General features: G+C 32.0%; 1 protein-coding gene across 1 annotated transcript in view; it reads left to right on the forward strand.

Annotated features, from left to right (window-relative positions):
* LOC143072005 (antiviral innate immune response receptor RIG-I-like) overlaps positions 1-16,728 on the forward strand; it is a 30,010-nt gene extending 13,282 nt beyond the window's left edge. The window contains exons 12-18 of the mRNA XM_076246751.1: positions 3,720-3,882; positions 5,530-5,625; positions 7,737-7,900; positions 10,179-10,317; positions 10,547-10,786; positions 12,604-12,765; positions 13,592-16,728. Coding sequence (XP_076102866.1) covers positions 3,720-3,882; positions 5,530-5,625; positions 7,737-7,900; positions 10,179-10,317; positions 10,547-10,786; positions 12,604-12,765; positions 13,592-14,232 — 1,605 coding nt within the window. The 3' untranslated portion in view covers positions 14,233-16,728. The remainder of the gene's footprint in view (positions 1-3,719; positions 3,883-5,529; positions 5,626-7,736; positions 7,901-10,178; positions 10,318-10,546; positions 10,787-12,603; positions 12,766-13,591) is intronic.
* The last annotated feature ends 5,269 nt before the right edge of the window (positions 16,729-21,997 follow it).

Below are 21,997 nucleotides of genomic sequence, written 5' to 3' on the forward strand. Positions count from 1 at the left end.
TGTTCATTTGCGACAAAACTGTCAGACGACTTTTTTATAGGCGGTATTGCCCTTAAATGAAGAAATCACCTATTTGTGTATAAAATTTTGTATATTATCTTAAAAAAATATAGTATATAGACACGAACTTTACGTTGCCAAAATGATCTGCACGCCTCTAATTTCCAAATATTTTTAAAAATTGCAATTTGAAATAAATCTTTTTCAATCAGATCTAAACAAAAATGTTATCTGCCCAAGATTATAAAAATAAGGATATTATGAATAAATGTCAGTGAACAACTATCCACCAAAGTACAAATGAAGTGATTGTAAGCAATAAGAAGCAACCGTACGGCCTTCAAAAAGGAGAAAATCCTATTTATAAAACACCCAGACATAAAAAATATGAAACAATTTAATTGAGAAAAGTAAAGGCTCAATTTATATCAACACAACATAGAAAACATTAATATGACAGACATGAACTAACAACAACCACTACACTACAGGCTCCTGACATGAAACAGGCATAACAATGAGATTATATATGTAAGACTCTGAACCGCAATGGTACTCCGAACCGCGATGGTCACGCTGAAGTGCGATTGTCCACTCTGAAGTGCGATGACTAACACGCTGAAGTGCGATGGTGGCATTGTGACGCTAACTTGTTGTTAGATACGCTGTAGTGCGTTGGTTGGTACGCTGAAATGCGATGGTCTAACTGTGACGTTTTCGAAAATCGGGTTTTATTTTTGGTTACGTCAAACCAAGACTTTAATTGTAATTTGCTAATTATTTGCTTAGCACACACTAGTATGGAGTCAGAAAGAAGACTGGATGGCTCAGATTAAGTATAAGGGATTCGAGTTGGAGGACATGGTTGTATATTGAGTGTTCAAGTGCGATAAAAAAAAAACACAAAAAAACAGCTGCGCCATGAGCGCATGATACGCCCGACGTCTTGAAGTTTTATGCAATAATCATAAATAGTTTCTGAGAAAGTTTTAAGCAATAACCGTTTATTGTTTTTGAGACACGGCGGGACATGTGAGCACCCACCCTATTTTTAGATATCACTAAAATAAAATTTTGAATCAAACCAAAAAGTATACAGTTCTTTAGATTAATATAACAAAGAAGTGTGTACAGTTTCAAGCAACAATCATAAATTGTTTTTGAGATACGACGGGACATGTAAAAAAAAAAACCTCCCCTCCGCCGGACAGGCAGACGGACAGACGGACGGACACCGGACATTTGTATGCCATAATACGTCCCGTCAAAATTTTGACCGGCGTATAAAAACTGGTTCAGCGCGGCGGTCTATAGTACTTACTAAGCATGATACATTTAGTTTTATCAAATATACTAGTAACTTGTTTTTGTCATGTCATAGATAATAATTTGCTCTCAACACTCATTCGTCTATTTATCTGATATCATAACAGTTTTTAATTGAAAAGTACACAAAGTTGGGACCATTCGGGTTTATTTTAGCCTAACACACGGCAGAAGATTAATACTGTAAGCACAATAAAATTACTAAGATTGCGTGTTTTCTTACAAAGCAGGATTCATCTCAAGAATAAAACAAAAGTATCGCTCATTGATTTTACGAAAACATTGCTAATAATTTATTTTATTTTATAGATATAGGAAGATGTGGTGTGAGTGCCAATGAGACAACTCTCCATCCAAATAACAATTTATAAAAGTAAACCTTTATAGGTCAATGTACGGCTTTCAACAGGGAGCCTTTGCTCACACCGAACAAAAAGCTATTGCTATTTTTGTTGTCTTCACAAAATCATGTGATGTATACTTGAAGAGAAGTCAAAATTAAAATTAAGATTAAGACATTGTATTTGTCGAACAAAACGTGTGTGGCATACATTATACATAATTCCGAACACTGGTTAGCCTATCTGCAAATCAAGATAATCTTTTGGCCGCCTTGTTCCCCATGGTAAGCTGTCTGACTTAGTTTTACACATTTTTGTAACCACCACCTCTAATGCTCAAAACTGTTTGGGTCTTGAATCGTTCGTTTCATTCTGTTTCCTTTCCTTTGTACGCATGAAACCTTCATCTACAAATTTTATTCTCCTGCCTGTGAATCCACAATATCCAAACATCATGAAAAACCATCGCACTTCAGCGAAAGAACCATCGCACTTCAGCGTCCCCATCGCACTTCAGCGTCCCCATCGCACCTCCGAGTCCTACATATACATTTGTAAAGACTTAACCCTCCCCTTAACCTGGGACATTGGTGTTACAGCATAACATAAAATCAAACTATAAGATTCAATTGAAAATGGATTAACTCATCAGACCGATACAAAGCAGAAAAACTTAAAACATAAACACAGGCAGGACCAGGTACGGTATATATACATCTCCCATCCCTAACAACTACCAAAAATAAAGCTACACATCCAACATCAAATGAATTTAGTTAAATAACGTTATTAACAGTTAGAGAAAAATATGACCTTGCGTATAAAAGCCAAAATAAAGATAGCTACAGATTGTAGTACCGTTCAAGTGCATATGTGTATACAAATACTATTTAGTAAGGTTTATAATTTACTGATAACCAAATCAATATTTATACCAATAAATACAATATTCCGAGATATAATTATAATATTGAATTTGTAATCTTAAAGAATATGTTTATTCAAAGGATTGATAAGTTTGCCCAGATCGTGTATAATTTCCGGGCTCGGTACTTCAAAAAAAAAACTGAACGCCGAGGAAAATTCAAAACGGAAAATTCCGAATCAAATGGAAAAATCAAAAGTGCAAACACATCAAACGATTTGTGATATTCCTGACTAGATACAGGCATTTTTTTATGAAGAAAAAACACTTGCAAACCAAATCTTGTTTCTATTGAAGAATTGAGTAAAGGTTTGAAGAAATTTGTGATAACGAAATCCTTGACTTAATAATTTACATATGTACCGGTATAACATTGATAAAGCTCATTGAAATCCAAACCGTAACTATAGAAACGGGCAGCACCGTTCAAAAAAGACAAATTAGTAATAGGGTAAGAAAAATTTGTCATTTTATCGTATTTTTTTGTATTGAGTTACTGATGTAGAACTGAAACGTCTTAATCTCGGAAAGTACACTCATAGCTGTTCAATGAAGGCAGCAGTGGTATACCGGTGTTTAAAAGTCACCCATCGATTGCGAGAAAACAAATATTAGAAAAAAGTAAAAACACAAAAATACTGAACTCCGAGGAAAATTCAAAAAGGAAAATCCAAAATCAAAAGGCAAAATCAAAAGTCCAAACACATCAAACGAATGGATAACAACTGTCATATTCCTGACTTGGTACAGGCATTCTCTAATGTAGAAAATGGTGGATTGAACCTGGTTTTATAGCTAGCTAAACCTCTCACTTGTATGACAGTCGTATCAAATTACATTACATTGTCAACGATGCATGAACAAAACAAACATACCCAAAGAGTAAAAAATGTCAAAAATAGGGGTACAGCAGTCAATATTGTGTTATCATCTTAATATCACTATAAAAACAACAAATGTAACGGAGAAGCACAAAAAGGCATACACCAAATTTAACATACTCATTTTGTTTTTCTTATACGACTTAATTTATCTATGTAAAGTCTACCCATAAAAATACGTTCCTGTGTGTATATATAGGAAATTCTTGATTATTTAACGGAATTCAAAAATGTTTTGTGGAACAGATTATAGGTCTAACAGCTTCAGTGAGACCAGTATGGGCTAACGAATCTAATGACGCAATTATCTGGATAAAAAGATTGATGGCTAATATGGATGCTGAAGAACTGGCTACTGTCAGAGTGAACATCAAAGAGTTGTATGAGCATGTTATTGTCCCTGAACAAGGTATAATATTGTGAAAAGCGTTGTTAAACTATTGAACAAATAAATTTGGATACACATCAAATATGAATTTTATACCGTTTTTGTCAACCATTTCACGAACTATTTATGGTACACATAATATGTAGTTAAGCTCAAGGAAACAGCAATACATTCAAACCAAAAATGTGTTATTATCTTCAAAAATAGACTTGTGTACATAACTCCCTTAATAATCCATAAGAGGATACAACAACTGTAAACGAAACAAGCTATCAAAGATAACAATTGTTAATCACGACTATGCACAGCAGTTTCAACATGCAATAGGGTATTTTTTTCAGATCTCACTCCCCTTTTCATACCCCTGCAAACAAAGTAGGGGGTATACAGGTATTACGATGTCTCAATGTCTGTATGTCTGTCTTTCCCTCCGTTTGTACAGCATATAACTTTCGTATCATTGAACTTTGGTTGATTAAACTTGTGTGGTGTGTGTCAATAAACAAAGTCAATGTCAAACTTTGGAAAAAACAAACTTAATATGAAGGAAAATCATGTGCTAGGGCTGTGTCACATATCAAAGTCTGCTCAATCTGACATTACCATTTGACCCCTATGACAGTAAAGCATTGCCCGATATGTTTTAGTGCATTCCTTCTTGACTGTAGCAATTAGATTTACATACTATTATTCAGACGCATCAAACTGACCTAGACTTGATCTTTGACCCTATGACAGTAAAGACTTGTCTGATTTGTGTACGGCGCATTAGTTGTGTACGGTAGAACTGAGAATATTAATCGTTTGTATGTAGAAGCATTATGTGGTCAGAATTTATCAAACATTTTACAAAAAATCAATCTGATCTTGACCTGACCATTGATCTTAGTATAAAAGTTATCAGTTTTTGAGGCATACACATTTTCTGTAGAACATATGCCCAACCACATTTAATCAAACCAAGTCTGCATATGCATTTTGGGAAGTGGATTTGTCATTAAGATGAGGTCATTTTGGCTTTGATCTTTAACCCTTTAAATGCGATGTAACTCTGTGAGATTGACTATCAACAACCATGTGGCAACTTACCACAGAAACGGGCATAGTGAACGCTTGTGATATATAAACAGCGTAAGATGGTACACAAAATGCATTAGATGTTGATACTGTGTTTTTGTTAGATAAAATTCTATTTGTATCCTTCTAAAGAGTTAAGCTTTTGAACTTATTATTTATATTTCGTTCTTATGTTGTACTGTTACACCACTGTCCCAGATTAGGGGAGGGATGGGCGCTCGCTTACATGTTAAACGCCATATTCTGTATGTGACTTTCCAAAGTCATTAACCTGTGGTTCACTGGTTGTCGTTTTTTGCTGTAGATCATATTTGTTTTTCATTCATTATTTTGTAACGGACTACCACTTGGGTTTCTTGAAAATGAATATCCTGGCCTGTTATTTATTCATTTTGAACAAGACACAATGAACAGGAATATGATGTACTCCACGTGCACGCTGCAGGAAATAATAACATGTATAGACAAAATTCACCAAAAAAAAAAGGACAGGGATGTGCATTTGGATAATAGTTAAATAGAATAGTTAAGATTATGTTATTAAAAATAATTACTTTGGTATATATGGTGGAAATCAATATTTCATTGTAGTGATAATACGCACTGTACGAAGAACGAAGAACTACTTTGGAGAAGCAATACGAAAGGTCATGGATGTAACTGAACGGTATATGCACCAGTCTATATGTATGTACAATATTTCATTTGTTTTGATTTATGTTTATATAGAATTCTGAATTTTACCATTTGAATTAAGTATCTCTGAGTACATAAAAAAATATAATAAACTTAACAGAAATATTGGATAGTAGAAAAGACCACACCATGAACCAACTCTTAAAAACATTAGACAAACAATCTAGTTAGAACGGAGTTAGTGATTGAATACTAATATTTGGCCTGCATTCGTGGAGTTACTCTAGTAAAATAAGGCCCAACAAAAAATATTTAGTACTGTAAAGTCTGGTAAATAAGACAATTTGCATAAATATAGTTGATAAAGCATTTTTTAAATGATTTTCATTTTATTGCTATAGCAATTTATGATATGAAAGGGTGCTGCATGTCGACAACAATCCCAAAATCGGACACAATCTGTTGTTTACTTATCACGTCTTGTAATTGTAGTTTAGAATATGGCTTAGTGTAGGGATTATTACAATGTTTAAATTTTTTTACAATTAACAATGTATGAGGACCAGGAATGACCCAAGTCAAAATTGCTTTTGTTGACCTTCGAATTTTTGCCTTTATTGTTAAGAATGCATTTGGTTAAGGGCGGGGGTTTAAACAGTTTTCAAAATATAAAACTATAAATAATATGTCATATTTCTCAATATTAAAACCTATCGTGAATTTGAAAAGACTTACACCAAAGGCATCTACGTATATATATGGTTTTGTGATGGACATTTTGGAGATATATCACGATTTATCATTTGAGAGAATGGAGCGTGACCACAAGGCAAACACTATAAGTTGTATTTTTAAAATGTCAGACATGATAAGCATACAAATATGTACGTTTTGTGGTAAACATAAAACCATCACTTGACACAACACTTTTTCTAGGTGCTGCACTCGTGTACCAAATGTCAAAAGTTAATATCAAGGATGTCAAATAAAGGCAACAGTAGTATACCGCTGTTCAAACTCATAAATCCATGGACAAAAAACAAAATCGGGGTAACAAATTAAAACTGAGGGAAACGCATTAAATATAAGAGGAGATCAACGACACAACATAAAAAATGTAACACACACAGAAACGGACTAAGCATTAGACAAAATCCTATGAGAATAACAAATATAACATCAAAACTAAATACATGAATTTGGGATAGATAAGTACCGTGACACGTCTTATAGTAATGTGAATTCACACTCAAAAATAAGACAAAACAAACGACACAACGGAAACACAACGTTAAAATGTAACACACACAGAAACGAACTATAATATAACAATGGCCATATTCCTGACTTGGTACAATGTCAAAGTTATACATTATGGAATACTAAAGTAATGACTTCGGAGAGGTAAACGGTCAAGGTCACACGATGGCCATCATTATATATGACACACCGCCTTATTGATATACAAATATCTTATGTCAGTGTTGAAATTTAAAAAAGTGTTGGCTCTGACAAGGTTTGTATGATAAGAATCAGAAGAATAAAAAAAAAGAAAGAGTCTACCTTTGTCAAACTGTAGGACATGATTTGGACACACAGCAATAAAGAGAATACGTGTTGCAAATAGTTAGACTAGTTAAAGGCTCAAATTATGGTGTCAGTTTTACATATGCACAAACCTCACCTGCTTTTGCTCATTTAGACCATATGTCATAAAAGTATTATATATAAACTCTCAATATAAAAACCTAAACAGTGAATTTAACAATAGAATAACCACTAATTTGAGCAAATGAGTTAAAAAAAATGCACATAATTGGATCGTGTTAGTTAAAACATAAATATAGTAATCCTGGGTAGCCTCCGCTATTGTGTCAGTAATAAAAAAAAAACACGTGTGTGTATCTCTTTGAATGGTATTTTTGGTAAATATTATTTTGCCCTCTAGCCACCTTGTCTTTTGCTTTATTTTGTCTTAAATATGCTGCAATTCTGAGTTTTATTAGAAAGTCAAAAAAAGATATCACATAAAAGAGCCAAAAGTGTTATATTTTGTAAAAGTATGTTAGATTTCATGCAAGCTTCCGTTTAACAAAAAATTTTCAAGAACAATTTCATTTTACAAATACTACAATCATATTTTGAATGTTTACACATTTCAGATGCTGACTGTTTGGGTGCAAATAAAGATAATATTTTACAGTCGCCACTAGACAAAGGTTCTGACCAATACACTCATTGGATAAGTAAACTGTGGAGAGAAACAGCTAAACTCTTCAATATGGATGCTTTCAGATTCTTTACCATTTGTAGAAACTATCTTGATGTATGTAGACATAATATATAGACAATAATAGCGCATGACTTGTCATATCAATGATATAAGGATGAGGCTTAGAAACGGGGAAATGCGAGGCTCTGCCGACCTTTTTCCCCGTTTCGGGCCGAATCCTTATGTCGTTGATATGTCAAGTCAATGCACTATTATTGTCTTTATAGTGCTATCTAGAAAAAGCATTTTCAATTGCTATTAAAGTGCTAAATATTATTTATTTGACTTAAATATTGGGGAAAATACCCATTTAAAAAGGCCTCATATCAGGCGGAGAAATTTACAACACGGCAATGCAATGTTCATTACCTGTTGAAACCCGAAATCGAGGGCGAACGATTTCGTTTGAGTATGGATTTAAATTTCAACAATAAGCATAAAACAATAATTTATAGGTTTCAAACAAATAAATTAACAAATGAAATATGTTTTTCCAAAAATTGTAAAAGAAATAAGCGTGAAACGTTCCACGCTTCGTTGTATACATTCGGAACATGAACAGGTTCAAGAGGTCGTATTAATAATTAAATTAGTTTCGGCAATTTCTATTCAAATATTCATGAGGAAAAGTGATATCGGGTCAGTGACTGTATATAACCATGGAAGAAATATTACTTCCATGATATAACATAGAAATATACAGTCAACGCATTTTGACTGCTGAAATGGAACGAGTGCAGTATAACATAATGTATCAGTATATATTTTAAATTTTCACGAAGAATGTGTAGTCTAACAAAAACTTTTGATGACATTTCTGATAAGTTACTCACAGTAAGGAATATCCGGTACTATATGCATGAAGAAGACTATCAAACTTTGTTTCTGACTGGTTTTAAATAATTTATTTACAGAATATTCTATATGCCACATGGAACACTTCCCTTTTTAGCCTACCAGTCGTAAATAACGTATCGTGGTATCCCTCTTGTATCGTCAGTTGTATTGCTTCACTACTTTTACAAAACAATCTTATTCTCAGAATTTTCTAGGCCAATATGAACCTAACTACCACAATCATCATTGGGATTTTAAAATTTTCTAAAAGATATAGATATAGGAAGGTATGGAATGAGTGCTAATGAAACAACTTTCCATCAAAGTCACAATTTATAAAAGTAAACCATTATAGGTCAAGGTACGATCTTCAACACGAAGCCTGGGCTCACACCGAACAGAAAGCTATAAAGGGCCCAAAAACATAACTAGTGTAACACCATTCAAACGGTAAAAAACCAACGGTCTAATCTATATAAAAAACGAGAACCGAGAAACACTTGCCTAATGAACCACACCAACAAATGACAACTACTGAATCATCAATACTCAAGATGATAATTGTTCAGCCAATCAAGCTAGAAATTTTAAACCAAGTTTTTTAGACAAATTTCGCTAATCTAGATTTTTCATAGACAAGAACTTATTGACATTGAGAAACAAATGAAAGCACACCTTCACTGAAAATTTAAAGAGGGAAATCGTGATTGTTGAGCTATAAAAAATATTGGAATTATGTTAGACTGCATAAAATGTGTTTTTTTACAGCAACTATTTCTTTTTTTTTATCTGTATAAATATGTCTCCAATCATGATTTTGTTTTTTTTATGTTCTGAATATGCATGAAATAGATGATAACTATAGACGTTAAGCAAATATCACTCAATCAATCAAACTCGAATACAAATCGATATTCAGCATCTATAAATGCTAAAGCATATTCTTGAAATTGTTAGATAAAATGTAAGAAATCTTCATTAGTTTTATTTGGCATCTGCCTTTGGATCAGGCAAGTAAAGGTCATGGAAACCCATGCTCAAAATTATTTTAAGTTGGTTCTTCGATAATGGTTTTCTTAAAAAATGTAAAAGTGTTTACAACAACAGTTTTAATTTTTGCATCACCATCCATTAATTTGCAGTTGACTAGGGAGAAAGGTGGCCATGCTTACTTTTTCAATGATATTTAATATGGTGCCTACCTCTATAAACTGCCAGATATATGAAGATGTACCGTCCTCACTTCCATTGCATTTTGAAGGTATTTTTTTTTACCAAGAAAGATAAATATTGATTGTATGATTAGAAGTAATGTCAATTTTTCTTTTGCAAACATGTCATCTATATTTTACACCACACATCAAAACAACAGAACAAGTACTTGTCAAAAGTTATTTTAAAGGAATGGTTATCGAGCCAAGTTCATTTTAAATTGTTAGAACTGCTACTTTGCAAACATCGGCGTATAAGAAATACCACTTATTTTTGTCTGCAGCTTTACAACAGGGCTTTGATTATATATGAAGATGCAAGAGTAAAGGATGCTTTTGACTATCTTAAAGCAAATATTAGAAACGTCAATGGAAATATTGGTCCTGATGAAACAGACAAAAAAATGATAACACTTTATAAAAGTAAGCCAATTTATCATTTTTACCTATAATTGCTTTATATCGTTTGCACTTAAATTTACCTTAATAACTGGAATGGAAGGTCTAAAAAATCAGTTTTTGCTAGACTGATGCTATTTGAACCTTATATTTTTCATTAAAAGTTTAGAGTTGCTGCAATTTATAAATTCTTAGTAACATGTCTCTAATAAAAATTATGTTATCAATTTCATTAACTATGCTTTTCTTGTAGAGAGCAAAGTATTATTTAACCATTGTGTTAATGATGTTAACCATCAAAATCCCAAACTAGACACATTAAGAAACCTGATAGCAAATACCTACAAAGAAAATATGGATTCCAGGGGAATAATCTTTGTAAAAACAAGAGATCTCGTGACAGCCATACATAACTGGATGAAGGAAACGGATGGACTCAAAGCTTTAAATCCTGTTAAGTTTGTTGGTGATCAGGCTAGTGGAGAAAAAGGAGGTTTGTAGCAGGATTATAACTTCATGGTTTGATTAGGATTTTTATATTAATTTCTAGACAAACGGCTTTATGAAGATCGAATGTTTGACAAATGTTGAAAGAAGAAAATCAAACCTGCCGTAACTGTCACTCCAAATAAGCAGACACATAAATTTCATTGTTTTTTTATAACAAACATGATAGCAAACAACATAAAACAATCGCTATCAATTTAGTCTTTTGTTTAGGCATTTCAGTTTTCATATTTTAAACTTTTTTTTTTCGTCATATTCATTCGAAAGTGGTTAAAGCATTTAAAAATAATATCTTTTTGTTCTCTTTTTTGTTTGAGTTTTTTTCCGCTCAAACATGCATCGGTTCAATTTTGGCGAACACGTATTTTGTTCTTATTGAGAACTCATTATGCTCTTTTGCAATTGAAGCCATGCTACAGTCGATTATTTTTCTTTAATGGATCTACCGACTTATTATTGCTTATGAGAGTAGCAGCATCGGGAAATAGTTCGCCAATTTCGTTAACTAATCTGTTTATACAAGTTGCGTCTATAACTGCTTCATTACGACATCTTAATGTTTCTTCTAATGTATATGGTTTTATAGCATATATTTTAGCTTTACGTCCATCATTTCTTTCATTATTCCTTTTATTTATATTATCGTCATGTTTAGATATTTTGTCATAAGTTCTTTTATTCGTCAATTAATTGTTCGTCTAAACAATTACAAATAGTCCAATGAGAATGTGCTTAATGTTTGATATGCCATAGACAAAGGTGAGCGACACAGGCTCTTTAGAGTCTCTAGTTTTCCTTTTTACCTCTTATTTTAGGAATATTATGATTTACCAGTTTATCTGCATCATTTTGCGTTATGAACAAGCAAACATTAGAAAATTTAAAGCACATTGACTTGAAATCATTATATGCTAAGGTTTTTTCTGCTTTTGGGCAGAGTTTATAATTAAGCAGGGAACCAATCAAAAGTAGGAACAGTATTCACAAGTTACTGTTATGTCCTTTCGTTTGATACTTACTAAGCTATAATGATTGACTCTGCCCAAAGGAAAGTTGTTAAAAAGTCTTTAATTCTTAGTTGCATTGTTGGGACTCATTTACTAATTTTTGGCATTGTCACAGTGACATTTAATGCTCATGTTCACTGAGACCATTTGACAGAAATATCACTTTCTCGGTATGATTGTTTTCCATCATGTGTTATGACGATGTTATATTGTGTTTTTAATTTGACTTTTCTAATGGGAGTTCAGGGTTACAATTTAATGTTTTATCTTACTTTAGGGATTAAGCAATGGTTTTTAACATCAATCTAAAGCAGGTATTTTGATTTTGGAAGGTAGATACATGTACATTCATTCAATATCCATTTGAATCATTTTTTTACGCAATTTGAACGCATATCCTCTGAAAATGACAGTTAGTCTTCATACTTGACAGGACTGTTTGTCGTATTGTGCAGTCGACCATATCATACTTTCATTTCAAATTGATTATATAATGTTGTAAAATTTGACCTTATTTTGCATCCCAATAACACTCTGTGAATGCAGCTCCTTTAATACCATTTTACAGAAAGCTCACTTTACTTGGTATACTTGTATGCCTCTAATCACATTTGACCCTAATTTCGATTTGACACTTATTTTGGGTTATGGGACTATTACTTTATTTTTACTATATTAGAATGATTACATCTTGTGACGCATAATTTAATTCCGTAAATAAACGGCTTATCAGTTTTGTGTTTACTTAAAAGTTGACAATTCCTCATTCATCTGTTAAGAATCATTCTACTTACAGGTGTGACAAAGAACGACACCATACTAAAATATTTTAAGGAAGGAAAACATAAACTTATTATAGCCACATCTGCAGCAGAAGAAGGTTTAGATATACAGAAATGTGACCTTGTCATCAGATGTGATGATGTGACAAATGAAATAGCCATTGCTGAAGCTAGAGGTATCAATATATATTTCTGCATAAATATGAACATTATCAATTAAAAATATTAAAGTTGATGTTCATATAAAAGAAAAATATTTGTAAATACTCAAATTTATTGTAATTTATTAAATGGAAGCACCTAACCATTTACATTATTTAATAGGAAATCTTATCAGATTGTCATGAATATTTATTTAAATTGCTTCTTTTATGATCAACTCAGGGTTACAATTTAATGTTTTTATCTTACTTTAGGGATTAAGCAATGGTTTTTAATATCCATCTAAAGCAGGTATTTTGATTTTGGAAGATAGATACATGTACATTCATTTAATTTCCATTTGAATCATTTTTTTACGCAATTTGAACGCATATCCTCTGAAAATGACAGTTAGTCTTCATACTTGACAGGACTGTTTGTCGTATTGTGCAGTCGACCATATCATACTTCCATTTGAAATTGATCATATGATGTCGTAAAATTTGACCTTATTTTGCATCCCAATAACACTCTGTGAATGCAGCTCCTTTAATACCATTTTACAGAAAGCTCACTTTACTTGGTATACTTGTATGCCTCTAATCACATTTTTCAATAAATATTAAAAAACAAGGAGTTACGAGACAGATGTCCAGACAAAAAAAGATGAACATGAACAACTATGTTAGAAGACTTGCACGTTTTCACTGTAAAAACTTTCTTTATATCAAATTTCAAATACGAACTGTTGTTCATGTTTGAATTGTTAATTAACTTAAAGGAGTAACTGTAAGCATTTGTTTTTATCTATTAAAAGGCTTGTTATCATAGTCAATTTGATTTGTTGCCAATTAATTTCAGCGAGAAGGAGGACTTGGGGAAGTCAGTATTACGTAGTTTCCAGTGAAGATGTGATGACTGCACAAATAGAAAAATCAACCATGATGTGGGAGGCTAAAATGAATCAGGCAATAATTCATCTACAAAATTTTATACAGGATCACAGACAGACATTTATACAAGAAATAGAAATTTTACAATTGGAGACATATATACAGAGAGGATTAGAAAATAAAGACAAAGGAGGAAGACTCATTGGCGATTTTGAGTTTGAAATGAGATGTGGAAAGTGTAACGAATTCATCTGTATGTCCAGAGACATAAAGAAGATCCAGGCTGCGCATCATGCTGTGATTGGAGAAGAAATAGCAAATCATATAAATACAATCAGGATGCCGAAACCTACTTTTGAAGATGAAAATATAAAAATGGGTTGTGGTAAAGTCAACTGTAAGAAATGTGGAAACAATCTTGGAAATATTGTTATTTATAGAAAAGCACAATTCCCAGTTCTGAAAATTGAAAACTTCCTTGTATCCGATAGCCATGGTACAACAAATATTTACAAAAGATGGAAAAATTCACCTTTTTTACCTCAAGAATTATCATCACAAAATTTATTAGATAGAGCCAGGGGAGTACAGTATATTTTTGAACAGTGAAGTAAAAGGAGAAATATCCATAACTTGCTGGTGAATTTTGAAATTAAATGCAAGATTTTGTTTTGGTGTTAAAACTATCTCAATTCATTCTGCAATATCGAGATCATGGTTTTAGGAATTTAGAACGACCGCCTGGATCCAAGTACACAAGTTCTTTGGTACAATTTTGTTATTCTTGGTCAGCTTGAATTACTAATTGTCAAAAGAATGATGTTAAATCATTTGTTTACAAGCTGTTCTTAACATATTGGTAAATATTTTATAAGGTTGTATATAGATTCCTAATTTCTGTCCGTCTGTCTGTCTGTCCGGCGTAAACATGTCGCACCGTAACTTAAGAACGACTTATCCAAATTTCATATAACTTAATACAGTTGTTTCTTATGATGGTCAAACGGTCTGTATACTTTTTGGTGACAATAAGATTAAAACTTTTCGAGTTACGGGACTTTGTAACTAAAACAGGGGTGTGGTTTTTTTTCACATGTAGCGCTGTATCTCAAAAACAATTTATGATTATTGTTTAAAACTTTACACACTTCCAAGTTATATTAATCTAAAGATCTGTATATTTTCTGGTGATGATTAAAAATTTTGAGTTATTGAGTATTGAGTATACAATTTTATTGTAGAGATATTGAGTTTGTAAAAAAAAGTGTGGAGGGGTTTCACATGTCACACTGTATCTCAAAAACAATTATATGACTACAGCTTAAAACTTTACACACTTCTTAGTTATATTAATCTAAAGATCTGTATACTTTTTAGTGATGATTCAAAATTTTATTTAAGAGTTATTGAGTATTTTGTCAAAAAAAAGGGGGAGGAGGTTTTTAAATGTCTGGCCGTAACTCAAAATAACGATTTATTCTTATTGCTTAAAACTTTACACACTTCTTAGTTATATTAATCTGAAGATCTGTACACTTTTTAGTTTTTATTCAAAATTTTATTTTAGATATATTGAGTTGTTTGCTCAAAATAAAAAGGGGGGTTCACGTGTCACACCGTATTTCAAAAACAATTTATGATTATAGCTTTAACTTTTACACACTTCTTAGTTATATTAATCATAAGATCTGTATACTTTTTGGTGATGATTCAAAATTTTATTTAAGAGTTATTGAGTTTTTTGTAACAAAAGGGGTGCTTCACATGTTACGCCGTATGTCAGAAACAATTTAAGATTATTGCATAATAATTTACACACAAGACGATGAGCATATCCTGCGCTCATGCAGCTGTTAATTGATTTGTTTGTTATTACTGATTTTAATGTTTTTCATTTGTTTATGGAGAATTAATTCAGATGTCCTTTTCGGTCAATTTTAACACGTCAACTCTGACTGGATGATCCAATTGAAATATGACATAATTCAAATATTGACTCGTTGCGGTTTTTTTGTTGACATTCAGACAACATAGCTTCAATGGCTAAAATTAGAAAAAGTATAATTGTATAGTTGTTTTATATTTATATTTTATTTCTTATTTCTAAAGCTCAATATGATGTTAAGTAAAATTTCAAATCTTTTCTCGATTTTTAGAATTGGAATTTTACACATATAGCTATTTACTAATATGACTTGTCTAGTTGTTTCTTTTAACGTTTAGATTTTTGAAATGTTTTTACATAAGTGTCTCATAAGTCTACATAAGGCTTGATATTTGGTCATTTTTATTTTGTGTTGTTTATGTAATTGTATATATGTTCCGGACCATATTAGTATTTGGACCATACGCGTATGGTCGGACCATATGAGTATAATACTCGTTTGGTTATTAACGAGCCGGACCATATGAGTTTTTGGACCATATAGGTTTGTTTTTTTAAATAACATTGTAAAAGTTTCAATAATACAAAAACTTTATCTAAAAAACAATGATGGTTACATGACAATGTATTATTTTTATGATTCAAATACTACGTAAAAATTAGATATTGATGCCATAGTTAGTTTTCATCGCTAATTACATTCTTGCATGTAGGCTTGGGGTGATATTTACTTCCACACGGTATCATAGCTTCTTTCTTCTTTTTTTTTGCCTTTGCAAGTCTTTGTTGTGCACGATCCTTTTCATTTAGACCTTTTGTTTGGGAGTGAAATGTTATCATTTTTGTAGTTGCGTACAGTGATACCAAGGTCTAGGGCCATGCCGATATGTCTACAGTGTTTTTAAGAAGCTCTAGATCTCAAATATTGTAACATGACTGCAATACACCATATTCACAAGACAACTTAAATTAACTATGTTACTTTCCAGTGACTTCTTGTGTAACAGATCATTAAGAAATTTGTGGAATTTATTTTTTTAAGTCGACATATTGCCATTCACTCGTAAATCGGTAATGACCATCAGTACATGTAATGACCATCGGTATAAAATGTGTTTATTATAGTTTTGACAAGTAAGTAAAATTAACTATTTAAAACTTATAATTTTTATTTAGCTAATGTTTTTATTACAATATAATAATAAAATTTAATTAACCTATATGATAGCGTCTTTTTAATAAACGGTCATACCATATGAAGAGTTTAGAAGTATTGAAAGTAAACTTACAGTTTTAATTACCCCGACCATATGAGTAGATACCCTAGTGTTATGCTTTTGGTTTTATCTAAACCAAAATAATAAAACATTGCTGTCAGAAATAAGTGGTCAGCAAATCAAGATATAAAAATAAGTGTATTTGATTTAATCTAATTCTGTAGGAAAAACATTGTATTGCCTTTAAAGAATTTTATACCGTTGTGATGTTAAACAAAATTATGATTCAAAACTATCTATGAAAGTGAGTACTGTTACCATTTATGTCATCTACAAATAAGTCTGCGTTACTGAAATAATTAATTGACCTCCAAGAATGTATTGCTCTAAAAGTAGACTTTTACCCCAGTTTGATTAAGGAAAACTGCAAACATGAAAAATAACCAATAAAGGAAAACTTCACCAAAGTAGACGTCAATACCATGACATGGCAATATTTACACAAATATTTTGAATTTGAATATTTGTGATTGAAAGAAAGATCCTAAACTAGCAGATACAATCTACAATTGAGCAAATCAAATGAACAAAACCATGATAATCTATATGAAAGAGATGTTGTGTCTTATATAATTGAAAGTTTGTATCTATAGACAAAGTCATGTGGAACTTTGTGTTTTTTTTTCTCTTGCAACTACTCCTTACTTCAAAATAATATACATATATATATATATATAAAATCTACAAAAAAAATGTTTTGATATATGCAGATAAAATTAGGGGTTTAATGTCATAAAATATTCCTTTTTGGCATCATCAAGATGAGTCTTAAGCCTTAGCTAGCAAGACGTAACGGGACATATTTCATTAATGTTATTTTTATGTATGACGGTATATGTGAAAGGGAGCTCGTAATAAACTGTTAGTAAGGTTACATATACAGATATTTTTGGAAAATTGGAAATTAAAATCATTGTGTTAATAGTTAATAAAAGTAACCCAAAAGATCTATATGCTAATCTAGTCTTGTAGTTTCTTGTAATGAACCAAACTTCCTGCATAGTTACTGTTGTCTGTCTGATTGGCCAATACTATCAGATTATTGCATGGCATTTTTCATATCGCATGTATTATCAGCCCTAGGTTCAATATCAGCCTAAGAGGCGCATGGCTCGAGGGCTGATATTGTCCGAGGGCTGATACATGCGATATGAAAAATGACATGTTATGATCTTTTTATCATATGTTTCAACAATGGAGAAAAATAACAGATTAATATAGAAATAGAAATAGAAAAATAGAAGTTCAAAAATTGAAAAGTTTACAGACGTCGGACCTCAAAGGTAGTACATCTAAACTGAAATATTTCTATAAAATGCCTCATCAGAGAAGATAAACATCAGTATAATCTATTCTTATGGGAGCGATTAAAAAAATATTTAAACAATATAATATACATAATGTTTGTAAAGTCATCATTTTAAAGTAACTTTCTAAAATGTGTTGGAATTTGTTTTAAATGCGTTTATTTGATCATTTCTGTCATCTTCAAATAAAATGAAATTTAATCAAGTTTTCTTTAAATCAAAATCTGGAAGAATCTTTTCAAATAATAGACTATATCAGTGAATTTGAAAAGAAAATAATAATCATGTGAGGGGAATTATGTGTAAAATTGACTATTTACGGGGATAGTATAAAGGATTGTCAATTTATTTTAAGTTTTACTGTTGTTATTAAATATTCAGAATATTTCAATCCCTTCTCCCAAACCAGACATACATACTTCGCAATATAACCATACAACAGACAATCGAACCATATAAAAAAAAACTCTAAAATAAATTTTAATGTTGGTCTAGTTGTAATTGGTACGCAGATCAAATAAAATCATTTTATATTAAGTAGGTACATATAAAAAAAAAACAGTGCCGCAGAAATGTTTAATTACATTCAACACAACTACATGTACAAAAATAAGACATGTATGTATTATGCACACAGGTACGGAAGCCCTGGAGTGCCATGCAAAAAAAAAATCAATTTGTGCGCACAAGATAGTAACTTGTGCGCGCAAGTTGGTAACTTGTGCGCACAAGTTGAAATTTTTTTTTTGCATGGCACTCCAGGGCTTCCGTACTAATATACTATCCGGCGTGATTGTATACTGAAAGATTTTTATTTAGTAACTGGATAATATACGACTATTTCTAGAATAAAAAAACCAAACTTCAATTACTTGAAAAACGATTTGTGTTTATGCCGGTTGACAAATCTGCGAAAATGCCGTAAATACTACATGGAAGTGATAAATTCTTCTATAATCAGGTCAGTGCGCCTCACTGAGAGTCCTATAGTAAAAAGTCATATAATAACCTTGTCACAGCTTAAGGCCTCTTCTGAACATTCGAAGAAGGTCCCAACTACTTTTTGGTTACCTAGGCTACACACAAACCCCGAAAAATATCGTTAAATCACACATGGCGGGATGTATCGATAGTTATCAAAGGTACCAGGGTTATAATTTAATACGCCAGATGCGGGTTTCTTCTACATGAGAATTTCGAGCCACACCTAAACTATATTACAAAATTGAACAAAATGTGCGCTCAAAAACGTGTTTAATTAATCCCGCCACATTCTTTACGTGCCTGTCCCAAATCAAAAGCCTGCAGTTCGTTGGTAGTCATGGGTTCACGTCTGTCATATTTGTTTTTCCAAAAACTATTTTGTTATGAATTTGGCCGTGAGTTTTCACAATTGAATTGGTTCATATTTGTTTTCATCGGGCGTTTAATAGCCGACCACACGTTGTGGCACTATTTTCAATGTTGTAGGCTGAACGTTGACCTATAATTGTTTACATCCACTTCATTTGAACTTTGGTGGATAGTTGTATTATTTGCAATCATATCACATCACGTACGTTGTTTTTATATTAAAAAATGCAAGCGTACAGGGACAAATTAAAAGAACACTATATACCATGCAATTAAGATGATAAATAATGTCATTACCTATAACCTATAACTCACGACTATCATGCGTTATTTGTGAAATTGATACGGAATATTTATCATCAAGTTTGGTATCTTCCGACGATTTTTTTAAGAAAGGACGAGACGGTCTTTGACACTACCTTGGCTCATCAACTTAATAAGTCAAAGTAACAGCTGCAAAGTCTTTAATACCGAAATAGTTGAGACATTCATATCCCATATGCAGGCGAAGTTGGTATATTGCTGACTCACACGATAATAAGAGCATACTGATCACTTGTTCTTCTGTGTTGCATGTTTTACTGTTTTGTTCACTATTAACTACATATTCCGTATTGTATACCAAAATGAGAAATTCATATAGTGTGCTACCATATTTTTTATTCAAAAAAACATCGTGGATTATATCTTTAAAACAATTTTTAAATTTCACATGGGGAGTGGTGGCATAGTTATCAAAGGTACCAGGCTTATAATTTGTATACAGGGTTAAAAAAAAATCAACTGTATTTTTGATTAAAATATTTTCAGAGAGAGATCGAAATTTAAAATTATCAAGAAGGTATGCAGAATATTTTTTTTTAATCCACATATATGATTAATACCACTACGCGAGTTAACAGGTTTGGATCCATTAAAACGTTTAATCCCGCTGCAAATGTTTGCACCTGTCCTAAGTCAGGAATCTGATGTACAGTAGTTGTCGTTTGTTTATGTAATATCTACGTGTTTCTCGTTTCTCGTTTTGTTTATATAGATTAGACCGTTGGTTTTCCCGTTTGAATGGTTTTACACTAGTAATTTTGGGGCCCTTTATAGCTTGTTGATCGGTGTGAGCCAAGGCTCCGTGTTGAAGGCCGTACTTTAACCTATAATGGTTTACTTTTTAAATTGTTATTTCAACGTATGGAGAGTTGTCTCATTGGCACTCACACCACATCTTCCTATATCTAACAATATTTCTGAAGACCTTATTTCACTGTGGACAAATTGTCTGTCAACCTCATAGACAACTCCTAAGTCGAATATGCAGATTAGCCGGTAATGTACGGAACTAACCGTTGTTTGCACGGAATTTTGTACAGCTTGTATTAATTTGAAAAAAAAAACACCACGGAAAGTCCTCAGATTTGCTGTTCAATGTAAGGTTCATTGAAGCCACGAAGACGTATATTATCCTTGTTAAATGCTATATGTTTTGGTATGTGCGATTTCCTGAGTGCTCAATTACAGTGAAATGCAGTCAAGTTTAGCGTTTGATAGTTCATTGATTACATTCTGGCGTATCACAAACAATCAACTTGTAACGTCTCATTTCATTGGCCGTAATATTCAAATACAACAATTATCGTAGTATGCACGTGAATTGACACCGGTGACCGACAATGGAATGTACTATGTTACTACGAACGTAAATAGTTTACTTATCTGACTTTGGTCAAAAGATTAAACAAATGTTTTGTTAATTTAGATAGAAGGGTCGAAATGTTATACGATCTTATACTGGATTTTTTTTTGCATGCAGCAACACAATTATGAAAAATATAAGGATAACATAAAATACATGTGCCGCTTTAATACGGATGAATATATGAACCACTTTTAATTTCTTCCATACTGACGCTATGTTATTATCCTGACAATGTCGTAGTTACTTATAATAAGTATCTCATAATACTGATCCCTTACAATAATTTATGATGGGTTGCACATTCCTTTTTTATTATTTTCATGCGATAAAACAAACACACAGTAGCTAAGCATTTGGTCATTCAGAAATAACGTATCATAAACGGAGAAAATTGTCCCCCAAAGGTAGAAACAAGACAACAATAATCGTATCATTTGTGCACATGAATAAATTCAGTGAAGGCATGTTGGTGTAAAAAGCTTTGAAATGTTACATCGGCGAAGATTATTTCGTTTGCATGTGTGGAACTATATAATAAATAAATACGTGTGAGAAATGTCGTAATTTATAAAGACCAATATAAATGTACTGTTTTCGATTTTCATTGGATGAACATTTATCTTTTAATTTCATACCGTAGGAATATGAGCTTTACATAACATTGTTGAACTATCCGCCACAGTGATCTATGGTAGTATGCCTGCGCATTTAAAATGAAATACAAAATCATCATCACATGTATGATAAACTGATAAACGAAGTCTCAAGAAATTAAGGATGACTAAATGCATGTACAAGAAGGAACTCAACTTTTTATCAATATATTTTTAAATAAATAAACACGATTTTTAAAACTGATTGT

This window comes from Mytilus galloprovincialis, chromosome 4 (genome assembly GCF_965363235.1).
Source record: "Mytilus galloprovincialis chromosome 4, xbMytGall1.hap1.1, whole genome shotgun sequence".
NCBI lineage: Eukaryota > Metazoa > Mollusca > Bivalvia > Mytilida > Mytilidae > Mytilus > Mytilus galloprovincialis.